Source organism: Epinephelus moara, chromosome 17 (genome assembly GCF_006386435.1).
Source record: "Epinephelus moara isolate mb chromosome 17, YSFRI_EMoa_1.0, whole genome shotgun sequence".
Classification (NCBI taxonomy): domain Eukaryota; kingdom Metazoa; phylum Chordata; class Actinopteri; order Perciformes; family Serranidae; genus Epinephelus; species Epinephelus moara.
Genome location: NC_065522.1, coordinates 16,897,130 through 16,910,426, shown reverse-complemented (window position 1 = coordinate 16,910,426; position 13,297 = coordinate 16,897,130). Strand labels below are relative to the sequence as shown.

The 13,297-nt window shown below is 41.7% G+C and overlaps 1 protein-coding gene across 1 annotated transcript in view; it reads right to left on the bottom strand.

The window, feature by feature from the left end:
- tnfsf10l (TNF superfamily member 10, like) overlaps positions 1–11,269 on the bottom strand; it is an 81,542-nt gene extending 70,273 nt beyond the window's left edge. The window contains exon 1 of the mRNA XM_050066565.1: positions 10,721–11,269. Within this exon, the coding sequence (XP_049922522.1) occupies positions 10,721–10,969 (249 nt within the window). The 5' untranslated portion in view covers positions 10,970–11,269. The remainder of the gene's footprint in view (positions 1–10,720) is intronic.
- Between the last annotated feature and the right edge of the window lie 2,028 nt (positions 11,270–13,297).

Here is a 13,297-nt window from a genome sequence, read left to right as displayed (position 1 = left end):
GGACAACGCAAAGTTAAACTAACTTATTTAATTTTTTTCTTTCTCTTAAACCGCCCTTTATGTTTTTAATTGTATCTTTTAGAAGACAAATTCAACATTGTATCACAAATATATCCTGTATCCAATGCTCAACACAAATAATATTTAAACCCAAGATCCCAATAGCTATACCTTTTATTCAAATTAAAATATTCAAGATTCAAAATAATTTACGTATATCAACATATCGTCATGCAATGGTTTGTGTGATATCTCATAGAAATGCATTTCATACGATATATTACGAATAAGCACCCAACAAGGAGCGTTGTCATGTTACATACTAAATGTAAAGTTACGAACTTTAAGTAAAGTTACGTAGGATAGGTTTGGGCAAGTAACATTACATGTGTTAGGTTTAGGAAAAGAAACATGGTTGGGTGCCATCATGTTACGTATTCAACATAAAGATACGTAGGTGAGGTTTAGGAATGTAATGTTAGATTTAGGAAAAGAAACATGGTTGGGCGTGGTCACGCTACATACTTAAAATAAAGTCAATGTACTAAACGTAAAGTGACGCAGGCTTGGTAAGAAAAGCTAGGTTAAAGTTACATAGATTAGGTTTGGATAAGTAACGTTACATAAGTTAGGTTAAGGAAAAGAAACATGGTGGTGGCGTACTTCAAAATAACTCAAAGTTCACTTGGTTTTACGCAGTTCCAAACACTGGTCTCCAAGGGAAAAGTCCTGTGTTGTTTGACCCATCCACCATCCACGCCTGCCTCCTTCAGGACTTTTATTCTTCATACTACTTCCGTCTTTACTCCTGTCAGCACATTGGTCACGTGATCAAAGCCTTTCCAATTATGTGCGTTGAATATGAATTACTTACTCATGAGAACTTGACTAGAATTTGAACTGTTGTACTGTGGGCTCTGCTGAACAACGTGAGTTTGAAAAGAAGAAGTGAGATAAGAGTTCATCAGAGTTTAAGATACTCTGCCTTACCTCTGACTCACCATTTAAAGGGGCACTCAATTTCACACAATTTCATTTTACCCATCACGAGGAGTACCTCTCAGCTTGTGAAAACATTTTCATAATGTCATCTTCGGCTCTACAGGGAGCTTTCCAATTTTAAAAATACAAAGAAATATAGAATTCAGTTTAGGCATTAAGTCTAATTAAAGAACATAATGTCCGTGTATCATCATCTCTTCCTGTTAACCCCCTTCTCATGCCCACTTTGTCCTCTTCCCCCTCTGTTTTCCTTTTCATCCTCATCCAAATGAACTGGCCATGAAAACACTGAGCCTCCAAAGACAGTACAGTGTCCCATGTGTCTCCTAATACATGTGTGTGCCTGTGAGTATAACCTGACCATCAAAGCATATATCCAATGAAACAGCTCTTTTTTTAGCATGAAATCGGATCAGGATGTGTCTTTATCGGTTTAAATATGACATGTATCATGAATGATCATGGCTAAGAATAACAAAGAGCCAATTCTTCACCGAAAAAAAGGTCCCGAATTTTGTGTGCACTCGCCAAAATGTCAGTTATTCTGAAATTACTCAGTTGACGTCATTTTGGCCCTGTCATCTTCATTGAGTCACGGACACAAAACAAAAAGCAAGGCCAAAATACGTCTCTCACCTCCTTCCATTAACCATATGTGCGTTTACAACAATGCACACGCACACTCAAGCTTCTTGTTTTCTGCCTCTCTTGTTTTTTTTCTGTGTGTTACACCCTTATAAACACATCATGTAACTCTGGAGACGTGCCCAAGGCCTGTTTAGATGCACATGCACGCACGCACACATCCACTGCCAAAGAATCACTTAACGTCTCCCCTGCCTCATAAAAGAAAAAAGAACTGCTTGTGTCACTCCTGAAAAATTTGTCCATCCCCCCTCAAGCCCTAAAACTGACTGTAACTCGATTCTCCGATGTGGACTTGAACCATAACACGCGGAGACTGCAGGGGGGCGAGAGGGAGAGAGGGAAGGTGTGATAGAAAGAGAGGAGGGGGGGTGTGTATTTTGGCATCTGAGTCCAGTGTGGGAGGTTTATATTAATATATTAGTGCCTTTGAATTAAATGTAAATATTTGCAGTGCAGGATTTGATTTAACTTTAAATTAAACTTTAAACTGGTTTCTGATGATGAACATCTGTGTGTGTGTGTGTGTGTGTGTGTGCACACCTGTGTGTGTGCTTTTGTTTGTGTGTGAAGGAGAGGTCAAGGTTCAAATCTCTCTGTCTCTCACACACACATAGAAACACACATTTGCCCACTCACTGACACCGAACCCCCCTGTAATGTACACGTGTTGCATGATCTCCCCCTAAACACACACCACTCATACACACACACACACACACACACACACATACCGCCGTTCTTGTTATGACATCCATTGATTATTTTAATGGTAACCATCAACCTCTCCAATAAAACCTGTGGTGGAACTCTGGGATAAATATACAGCATGGAACAACTTGGCTATACTGTTCTATACTGCGCTATAGGAGGTAGCGTCAGAAATGTCTTGGCAACAACAGCTGAGGCCACACAAGGAGGCTGCACCAGGAAACGTCTGTGTGTGTGTGTGTGTGTGTGTGTGTGTGTGAATGGAAACTATTTCAAACTGTTTTAGTATCTTCACCTGCGTGTGTGTGTCAGTGTTTGTTACTATAGTTCAGCGTAGCCGGGAGCTTTTTGCAGGTGCCGGCCAGACCTCGTGGCTCACTTACACTCACTTAAGAGATGTTATGTCAAGTAGATTCAGTGGCAGGCGGAAACACGTAGACATCATCCAGAATAGCTGAGGTTATGTAAAGCCAGCTCTAAGACTGGAGCTATATGTGGCCTTTAGTGGTTTAGACGCATTCCAGATAACAGCGATGTCCCTGGTGCAGTTCTGGCTGACAGGAATAAAACTCATCTCTTTCTCCGCGTGTTTTTCGTCTGGCTCTAATCTAATAGAGGAAAATCCCACAAAACAAAATCAAGCATTGTTTGTTTACAGACATTATCGGCATGTAAACAGATCATTTTCTACTTTCAGTTATTACAATAGGCAGGATGCTGGACCCATAATTTCAAACACCTCTCTTAGGAGGAGTGAAGAATGCAGTCAGACGGGCACGTTGAGGGCTTTAGATCACAAGCTTCTTCCCGCAGAGAGGAAAGAGACACAGGCTGAAACTGATTAAAAACACACAGGGCCCAGGAATGATCCAGAGGTACTAGAGAGCAAGGTGAGATTTGCCTTCTACTATCAACTATCTTGTTGACGAAGAAGTTGAGGAAATCACCACAAGTATTTCAGGTCTGTGGCAGTTGCTTAGATCGTAAGTCGTAGAGTTATTTCGCCCTCGCTCAGGAGATTTGTAGCTTGTCTTTTCGCCACTTCCATTCAGCCTTCCTGCAGCATTGTCTAAGAGTGTGAGTGGTGTCATTAAGCCAGGACTGACATTTAGATTTAGCTTGTGTGGTTTTAAAGGCCTTTAAAGGCTGCGGCATACTTTCCGCAATGAGAGTCTGCAGACAGCTGTGGTCGCGCAGACGAGCATGCGGTTTTATCCATAGTACCACTGACACTCAGCCCCAAGCAGTAAATGGGACGGCGGGGAGGTGAGCTTACTGTCCTTCTACTGCGGACATCAGATGAAAATGAAACTAAAAAGACGCTGCTACTGTAAGTCCAGAGTGGCTGTCTGTCTATTATCCAACTTAAAGCTGACTTCACCAGCGGCTGCAGCTGGCCTGACAGCAGTGTTTTGGACTGGACTTTAGTGTGGAATCGGAGCAGGTGCAGTGGCCGCTCTTGTTGTGTGTAGAGTTCGCAAGGTCACAAAAAACTGGCTACATGCAGATGTCGTCCATGCAGGCCGTAGCCAACATGGGTGGATGACGACATTTATGTTACACAGATCAAAGCGGACCTTCATGGACTCGGGAACTATGAATTTGCCTTTAAGAGGCGTAACAGCAGTGTTTCCGAACCCGAACCTGCAGCACGGCACTGTACACACACTCAGTGGAACGGAGAAAATTATAGGGAGCAGGTACAGGAAGTAGCTGCACAAGCCTTAGAAAATGTTATGATGGGGAAGGGGTTGATAAGGCAGGTAGAACAACTTGGGACGCATGGGTTAAGCAGGTCGACGGGCAAGCTTGTCATATATATTGTCCTGGATATAATTGCGATTAACGATATTATCGTCAATTTAAGACCATTTTACACCACTGATATAGTGATAATCTAAAAACATAATAATGCATGTACAAAAAACTTTTAATTTATAAGAATATTGAGGCCCTGGAATTGTAATGTGAGAGATAAAATACTAAATTCAGCTTAGGTGTTGTGAAAATAATCACTTCGGCGCAGCAGCCAAGTCTTATAATGGTTGGCTGTTTGTTGTGGCATCATGCCGGCTGAAATGCTGGTGACACTCTTATGTAATCATAGATACATGACCTTGATAATCTTTGCTGATAACCTTGATAACATAATTATCCTGAAAGGCCTGGTGTCAAATATAATGTGGCGGTGGCCAGATCTAACAGCTTCGTCATGGATGACACAGCTGACATTCAGGCCCAGAGTCGAAACTAAATCTAAGGTGTGGTCATGTTCATGAGTTGGCTCAGACACATGTTGAGCAAGACTGTCTAATATTTAAAATCTATGCAGCAATGATCCATGTGAGCTCGGTCCTGTTGGCGAAAAGCCTTCAGGATTCAATTATATGGTCGTCAGAACTGGTGCCCTTTAATATGGCTGGTGGAAGGAGGTTAAATCATCCTGATTACCTTATCGACTTCAAAGTCTTGTGACTTTAACCTTTAAACTACTGTATCCACTAACGTAGGCTAGACATAGCCTACGTAAGACATAAATCGGACATTTTGGGGGGCTGAAGAGACCACACACACATCTACACTACTCTCAAAGACACCCACAAGCTCAAACTTTTGTCTGAATCAGACCACACACACACACACACACACACACACACACACCAGGTGTATTGTTGTCTGTAAGGGTGAGTCACAGCCTATCAGTGAACCCAAACAATAATAAAGTGGACCAGTGATGTGTAAGGAATGGAATGCCAATCACACACACACCACAGAAACCCCCCCCAAATTTCACACAACCCAAATGCCATGAGAACCAAAAATGTCTTACAGCCACAAACAAGTGGCCTTGTTGTGTGGCTTAATGCGTGTTCTCGTCCAGCCAGCAGACATCAAAGGCTTCCCGGGCTTAATTATAACTTTATATGATATAAAATACTGGAACTGTTACAGTCTGGAGGCTCACGTGACCCAGAAGGAAGTCATAAAACATGCGGGAATTAATCAAGTTTTCATGCAGAGTAAAGATGCGACATAAAAACAACTCGATGAAACTGCAACTGAAACATAGCTTATATGGTTTCATTTCTTCTGTCTGGTTTTTCATCCAGAGATGAAGGCTTTGAATGTAAAGATGTTGCATAACAGACTGACTTAAAAGAAGCTTTAAGTCGGGCTGCAACTCATGATCATTGTCAGTTAATCTGCCGAGTATTTATTTAATTAATCAGTGAATTGTTTAGTGTATAAAATGTCAGAAAAATAGCCATCACATCGTCTTAAAGCCCAAAGTGATGCCTTCAAATGTCTCGTTTTGTCAGACCAACAGTCCAAAACCAAGAACTACCAATTTGAAAAAGACACTAAATGAACAGGCGACATGGGCCCATGAGGCCGGGAGCATTTGTTTACATGTGTGCGTGTGTTTGTTTGTGTGCGAATGCCGCAGCACTGAGGCAACACTGGCGCGTTCCTCATTGTGCTGTGTTCATTGTCCCCAAGAATCTTTTGTCTTAACCAGGCTGGCATGGGGTGTAGCTCCACAGCAATTCAAAGAAGGGCCTGTTTCCAGATTAAAAATAGCCGGCCTTCGCATGAGAACCGGGGGATTCCCCGCATGCAGATACATAGCTCCGTGTTTTTCATTTCGGTCTCTGTCCAGTGTCATCTCTAAACTATTCCTTATGTGATTTCCTGCCACCTCTAACGTGTTGGGAAAGACGGACTGAAGTGAGGGGCCGTTGCCGGGGTTTAGAAATGAGTGAGGCTTTTATACGGTATTTCTGGACAAGCAAAATTTTAAAGGTTTGAATTAATTTATGTAAGTGTTATAAAAAATAAAGCAAGAGTAATACAAAAATAAAAAATAGAAGAAAAAAAAACACATCCAGAGTCGGCTATATTCCTAAACTCCTTTTTTGATGTTTCAAAAGAAACCATCTGTAAACACCTGATTAGTTTTACTGACATTCAGTATTTATTATGTATTTTAATATTTAGTTTCGGCCCCTAAAACGATCCATACTCACTGAAGCTATTTCAAGGTACAAAAATAGCACTTTTGAATTTAAAATGTTTAATTTTGTGTCTGTATGTAGTCAGAGATGTCCTCTACTCAGATGTGTCAGCCATTGTGGGAACTTTAGACATTTCCTTCCTAATTTAGCTGTACTTTCTTTTTAATTTATAAGGGACGCAGGCAATATTTTTTATATTTCTTGTTAATATAATCTAATTCATCTTATTTCCACAAACATATTTTGTATATCAAAAATTTGAAGATAGGTGCATAGAAGAGAACTGACCATAGCTGAGGAAAAGAGAATTCCCACACACCGTCCTATTATGTGCAAGTAACAGGACAGTGGTTGGGATTCTGTCTTTTCTTTCTTTCTTACTTTCTTTCTTTCTTCCGCCGCCTATCATGCGGACGTTAAAGGATGGCTTTTTCGTCACCGTCTGAGGCTGAAAGTCACTGCCCAAGCGGCGGATTTCTTTGGCCGTTGTTCCCTCCAGCCTGCTGTCCCCGAAAAAATAACCACATGGGTCAAATGTGCGAGCAACTTATTATGACACATACTTATATTTATTGTACTGCAGTGCCCTCTAGTGGTTGCACTTATTATTACAGGAGCAGAGGAGGAAGTAGCGTAAAAAGTGACAAAGTCTGTGTAATGTACAAAAATCGAAGGAACTCTTCGGGTCAAACAAACACAGGCGTTTCACCCATGAGTCTGGTGTTCGCCTCCAGAAGTCAACGTTGACTTAATTTAGTAACAATGTAGCTTAGTATGCTAATATGTGTAGCATGGTATGCTAATCACGTAACGTTAGTGACAAAAGTACTCCAGGAAAGCTAACCAGGTAATTATGGCGCAGAGCTGTGACTGTTTCATGACGCTAAGGACGCTTTTAAAACTGTAGGTGTTAAAGCTGTAACGTATGTCGATTTAAGGCCCGTTGTATTGTTAAAATAATGGACGTAGCTACCACAGTGGCACCCATTGGTTTGTGGACTCATATTTGGAAGCCTTGAGTTTGGCATTTTGGCCGTTGCCATCTTGGTGACCATATTTGGGTGAGAGGCTGGCGCTGTGGAGGAGCGATGGTGGGATCTGACTTTGAAGCCAAAGACACTATCGGCAAAGAGCCTCTCACTCTAAGCTGCCTGCCCTTAATTATGCATAACGTATAACCTTAATAAAATGTAAACTGGTGATTATGTAAAAATACACCCCCTTTACAGTTGTCATAAAGGGGGGAAATTAGCTATAGGGACCACAACCGTTTTTTGGGACCAGGCTGTAAACATTTTATTTCTCCTTTTTTAAGTTGGGTTTTTTAACATTGGAGTTTATGGGAATCACTGACTGGCTTTTGGAGCCAACCTCACACAGCTGTTCAAAGAACTGCAGTTTTTGGCACTTCCATGTTGGCTTCGTTTTTGCTGCTTGGTGGAAATCCGCCTGTTTTGTTGCTTGGGGTTGAGAGAGTGTTGGTTTCTTCAGATGGCAAAGGCATGACCCGCCTACGTTGCCTCTGACTGGCTAGTGATTGTTGCCTTCGTTGGTTGGTTAGGTTTGAGGAGTGAGAATGGTTTGGGTAAGAATGTCAAGGTGAACCAGTCAGAGGCAGAGTGAGGCAGAGTTGGGCCTTCACCATCCGAGGAAAAATAAATTCGCCTCCCTGTTGGCTCATTCCAGGCCGTTTGTCAACCCAATGATCAAGTTGTAAATATGCTTTGTTACTCACTCATAAATGTACAACACATTATCTATCAATAAAGTGTACAAAGTTATTTCTACGGCTGACTCTGCAGATACAGGATTGCTGCTTTCATGCCAGTAAGAGAATTGGAAGCAGACACAGGCGAATTCTGATACATTTGCCTTTATATCATGTTCCTCTCATGGCAGGACGCCTGTAAACCATAAAGATTAATGGTATTAAAATTTGCACAAAAACGAGAAAGTACAGCGAGTTCTGAAACAAAAGGCAGATGCGGTAATGTACGATTTAAAAATCAGGTTTCATCTCCTTTCTACATTCACATATGCCACGATTGTGTCTTTTTTTTCCTTTAAAAAGCAGAGCAAAGTACAGACACAAATCATTTAACGAGCAATGAAAACAACATTTTGAGCTGTACCTAGATATTTAAGGTCATGATCATAGTATGATATATTATATCCAACATGTTCTTCCCCTGCCTGGGGATTCCCCGTCTTTTTAACAATAAGCACACAAGCATCTAGAGCTCGCAACTCCATGATCACCACATCTGGATTGGCACTTTTAATGATGTGAATGAGGTTACGTGGACTGGCTGTGCTTGTTGCTTACATAATCATACCTATGCTGGCTCGCCCAAAAGTCCCAGATATAATCTTTTCAGTGTACAAATGTTTATCCATCACCCTGAACTCCTGATGCCTCATGCACTGCATGTCACTTTGCAAGAAAGCAGCGGCTAAAAACCTCCAAATATGAACTGTTTAACACCTGATTTAAATGAAAACTGGCTGCTAAATCCTTAATCTCAAGAGGAAATTTGGGTGAAAATTAGCCGTTTCCAGCCACCACACGGTCCAAGAAAGTCAGTCGGAGAGATGCTTAGGTTTTCACTCTCATGCCGTGATGCACAGTACGCCACCGAGGCAGTTTCCTCTCTCTCTCTGAGTAGCGAAGGAGTAGCATTACAGTTTAAACTGGCCTCTTGCTGAGATTCAGACATCGTCGGGCCCATACATCAAGTCTCATACTTCATCCCCGCAGTTTCTTCAAAAGACCAATATATACATTTCCTGTGAAGTGTATCAGAAACCATATGTAACACCTCTCGCTGTTGACCTCACCTAAACATTACACAGTGTGTGTGCTTTTAAATCACAGCGTATCAGACAGGCTTTTCTTGATACCAAATCAATAACAGAGATAACAATGGACCTCTGTTTTCTGCCTACCTACACCGGACTCAGGTGAAGCTTTGAAAATAGTTAACTAATCATGATGTACTTCCCCCTGTTGGGACTCACTGAACATCTCAGTGACAACACCTGAGTTCCTGGTTCATGCATATCTGCAGCGAGACTTATACCCAGTGCCACAAAGATCCCCATTGTCAGTTTGCACGAACTGTAGCAGTGACAGCAGCTCTGCTCGTTGGTCTCTTAAGGAATCAGCTGAGCCGATATCCTCCCGAGACCCTCTGTCCGCATATGAGGACATCACATTTTGGGTTTACTTGCCCTTCTTAACTTGGACCTGATGTCCTTGTTCGTGGACACCTTTCTGTGCCATATCGTGGTAGTTAGAGCACAGTAATCCATGTAAGAACAAGATGGCAGCCATCTCTGCAAGTCAGTCTGCAGCCGATCCCGACACAAAAGTGGACAAAACCTGATCACGTTTGACGGTTGAAACTTGTTTATTTAAGATTAATAATGTTTGTAGCTTTCTATGGCAACAAATTTGACCAATCTTAGCAACAGTAACAAGCTAAGACACCTTTAATAAGCCAGAAAGTATTCGTCGAAGACATTGGGACTTAACTATCGTCTCGTTTGAGGACATCGGGACTTAATTATCGTTGACAATGTTTAGTTCTTTATACTTATTGTGTCCTACTGATCCCAAATAGCTGGGAGATATTATACCAAACTAAAGTTCTGGTCTCAGGAGGATATTGCAGTCAAGAACTGCTGCTCTTAAGATTGTAGGAAGATTTAAAATAGCCTACTTTTACGCTTGTTAACGAGAACTGCAAGCACATTCTAAGTACTTGCAGCAGTATTATCTGTTGGCTTTATGATTATTTCAGAGGATGAAGTTGCTGAAATGAAACCCCAGGGGAGTTAGCCCACCTCCATCACTGACCTGCGTATTTCACCTCTGCGCACAACATCTGTAACCTACTTAAAAGCAATCTACAGCCTTGTGCCTTCCCAAATGGCTACAATATGTTCCTGTGAGCACGCAATTCAACCCGTTTAGTTCGATAAACGCTGCTGGACAGACAGACAGTCTGCTTATTCCCTCTCAGCCTTGATTGCTTGTTAAATTCCGGGTTGCACTGTTTAACAAGTCCAGTCAGACAGTTGTTCTCCAAGTCCGAGCGCGGGGACGATGATCGCCGAACTCCTACAAATGATTTACACCCCTAAACGCTTCATGCAATAATATTTCTGTGATATTTTTATTGTGAAATGCAGCTCTCAGCGTTTTTCTGGCATCACTATAATAATAGAATTGCGTTTAGGACATTCAGACTTGAGTTGAAACTATTTCTTCTGCGCGCAACGGTGGCTTTTCTGCAGCTTGTGCAGCATACAAAGTCTTACAATGAGAGGAAACCAGCTCTTACCTGCGATATGGACATGTTCAGGTAGAGAAAGAGCCCCGTGGTGGAGGCGATCTGCAGCACCACCACCACTATCACCACCATCGCCACCCACATCTTGGACGGCGCTTCCCGGCGCCTCGTCCCGCTCGGCCCGCCGGCCGGGACCATCATGTAGGCGGTGGACTCGCTGCTCACCGATCTGAAATAATCCTGGTGCTGCTGCTGTGCGCTCGGAGCGGCCATGGCATTCCCGACGCATGAGCAGACCATAAAAACCAAGGGAACGGCAAAACAAGACAACCTCCACGGACTGGGACCGAAAATTGGAGCAAAATTAGATCTCCATGCGTCCGCTGCCAATGGAGCTGTTCATGCCGGAGCTCAGCCGGAGAAGCGAGGAGGAGGGGAGGAGGAGGAGGAGGAGGAGAGAGGAGAGGAGAACACAGGACCTGAAAGTTTAAGTTTGGGTCTGTTGAGGTCTGATCAGCGCGCAGCTGCTGCGTAAAGTGGGACTGGGGCTGCTGGAGGAGGCAGCGCTGGACTGGTGGGCTGCAACCGGGAGAGAGCAGCAAAGAGGGGGCTGGCTTAACCTTTTCATCACCCCGGAGCTGGGGAGGAATGCACACACACACACACACACACACACACACACACACACACACACACACACACACACTTTCGGTTTCAACGGTGCTTTCTAGGCACGGCACACTGATGTCATAACTAGATAAACAATACCAGATTGACATTTTCAAAACGCATAATTCACAGCATTGGTCATTATTTGCCCACACCCCTTTAGAAAGTGACTAAAAATGGTTTAAATTGTAGCTGATGTCCCACCATTTATATTCCTATAAAGTATATCACCTCTGTCACTGCAAGGAAGATAGTTTGGTCAATGTCAACCTGTTTCTTCAGCCAGACTGTCCATTTTTAATCAATGCATCAGAAATATTTGATGCATTTATACAGCATTTGTAAAAGGTGAAATCTTCATAGTTTCTTAATAATTCATTTCATGATATTTTTGTTCTTTTGAGACAGTTTGGTTTGTCTAGATGGACTGATTTATGTCCTGAGCGTCAGTTTCAGGATGAGCCAGCAGAGGGCGCTGTCTCTTCTGTTTGCCTCTTATCACCTCAGGACTTTGAGGCAAGTTAGAGTGGATTAAAAAGAAGATGCAAAGCCACCTTAAATGAACCAGCAACAGTTCTGGTAATTGATGACTGTTTAAGTCATTTTCTAAAACAGAAAGTACCCAAATTTAATTATTTTTGCTTCCTAAATGTTAATATTATCTGTCACAATGCTTGTGTAATGTTGTTTATATGCCCAACAACGGACTCCGTGACCCTATTTCAAATTAGTTTCCCTTTCACACATGTCCTCCTGAGACCTGAACTTTTGTTTGGTATGTATTTTTAATTTTTCCAAGCTATTTGGGATCAGTAGGACACAATAAGTATAAAAAACTAAACATTGTCAACGACAATTAAGTCCCAGTGTCCTCAAATGAGACAACAATAAAGACCCAATGTCTTCAAACAAGTACTTTCTAATTAACAGTGTCTTAGTCTGTTACTGTTGCTAAAATTACTCAATTTTGCTGCCACATCAAAGTACAAACATTATTAATCATAAATAAACAAGTCTCAATCATAAAATGCGATCAGGTTTTGGACTTTGTCCACTTTTGTGTCGGGGTCGGCTGCAGACTGACTTGGCAGAGGTGGCTGCCATCTTGTTTTTACATGTATGAGTGTAATGTGCTCTTACTACCACTAGATGGCAAAAAAAGTGTCCATGAATGAGGACAGCAGGTCTAAGTTAAGTAGAATGAAGTATTAGGTCAAATAAACCCAAATGTGACATATGACGACACAGGGTCTCAGGAGGACATAAGACTAGAAAAAAGCAAAAGGGAAAAAAATGTAACGTATATGTATTTAGTGTGACTTGCAGAGGTCCACAGATGTGGAATGAGAATGGTAACGCTGTATGTTGAAGATTTAACACCCTGCATGGCTGGGGACCATTTAAAATGCAATAAAAAACACTGCAAATAATGTCCCTAAAGGAAAACTTTGTCAACTTCTGTTTTATCTGATAAGATAAAGTTTTTAATCTGTTCATCTCACTTCAGCCAATTTTGGCAACAGCAAAATCTATCTAGTGGACTGAAAAAGCAATTGATTATATTATTCTAGTAGGCTACCAAAAGTTTAATTTGTATTTGTCATGTTAATAATTTACATAATTAAAAAATCAATACTTGGCCCTGTGTGATGATACGATACTGCCACACAAAAATAATTCAATACTATGCTATAGCGATTTTTTTCCCCCACCCCTACTATTTATTGTATCTTACCTAAATAACCGATGTTTAGCCAGTGTTAGTGAAGTTTTTACATTCTTGGTTAGGGTTAGGAGTTTTGTAGATCGTAAATTTTCCTCGTATAATACTTTAAATACTTCCTGCTTCATGTCTGGGCCCCTGTTCTCAAGTTGTAGGTATCTGATCAGGGTGTCCCATTCACGTCTCCATTATGTCTCATGAATTGTACTTCTATTTTCAACTGTTTGTTTTTTTGG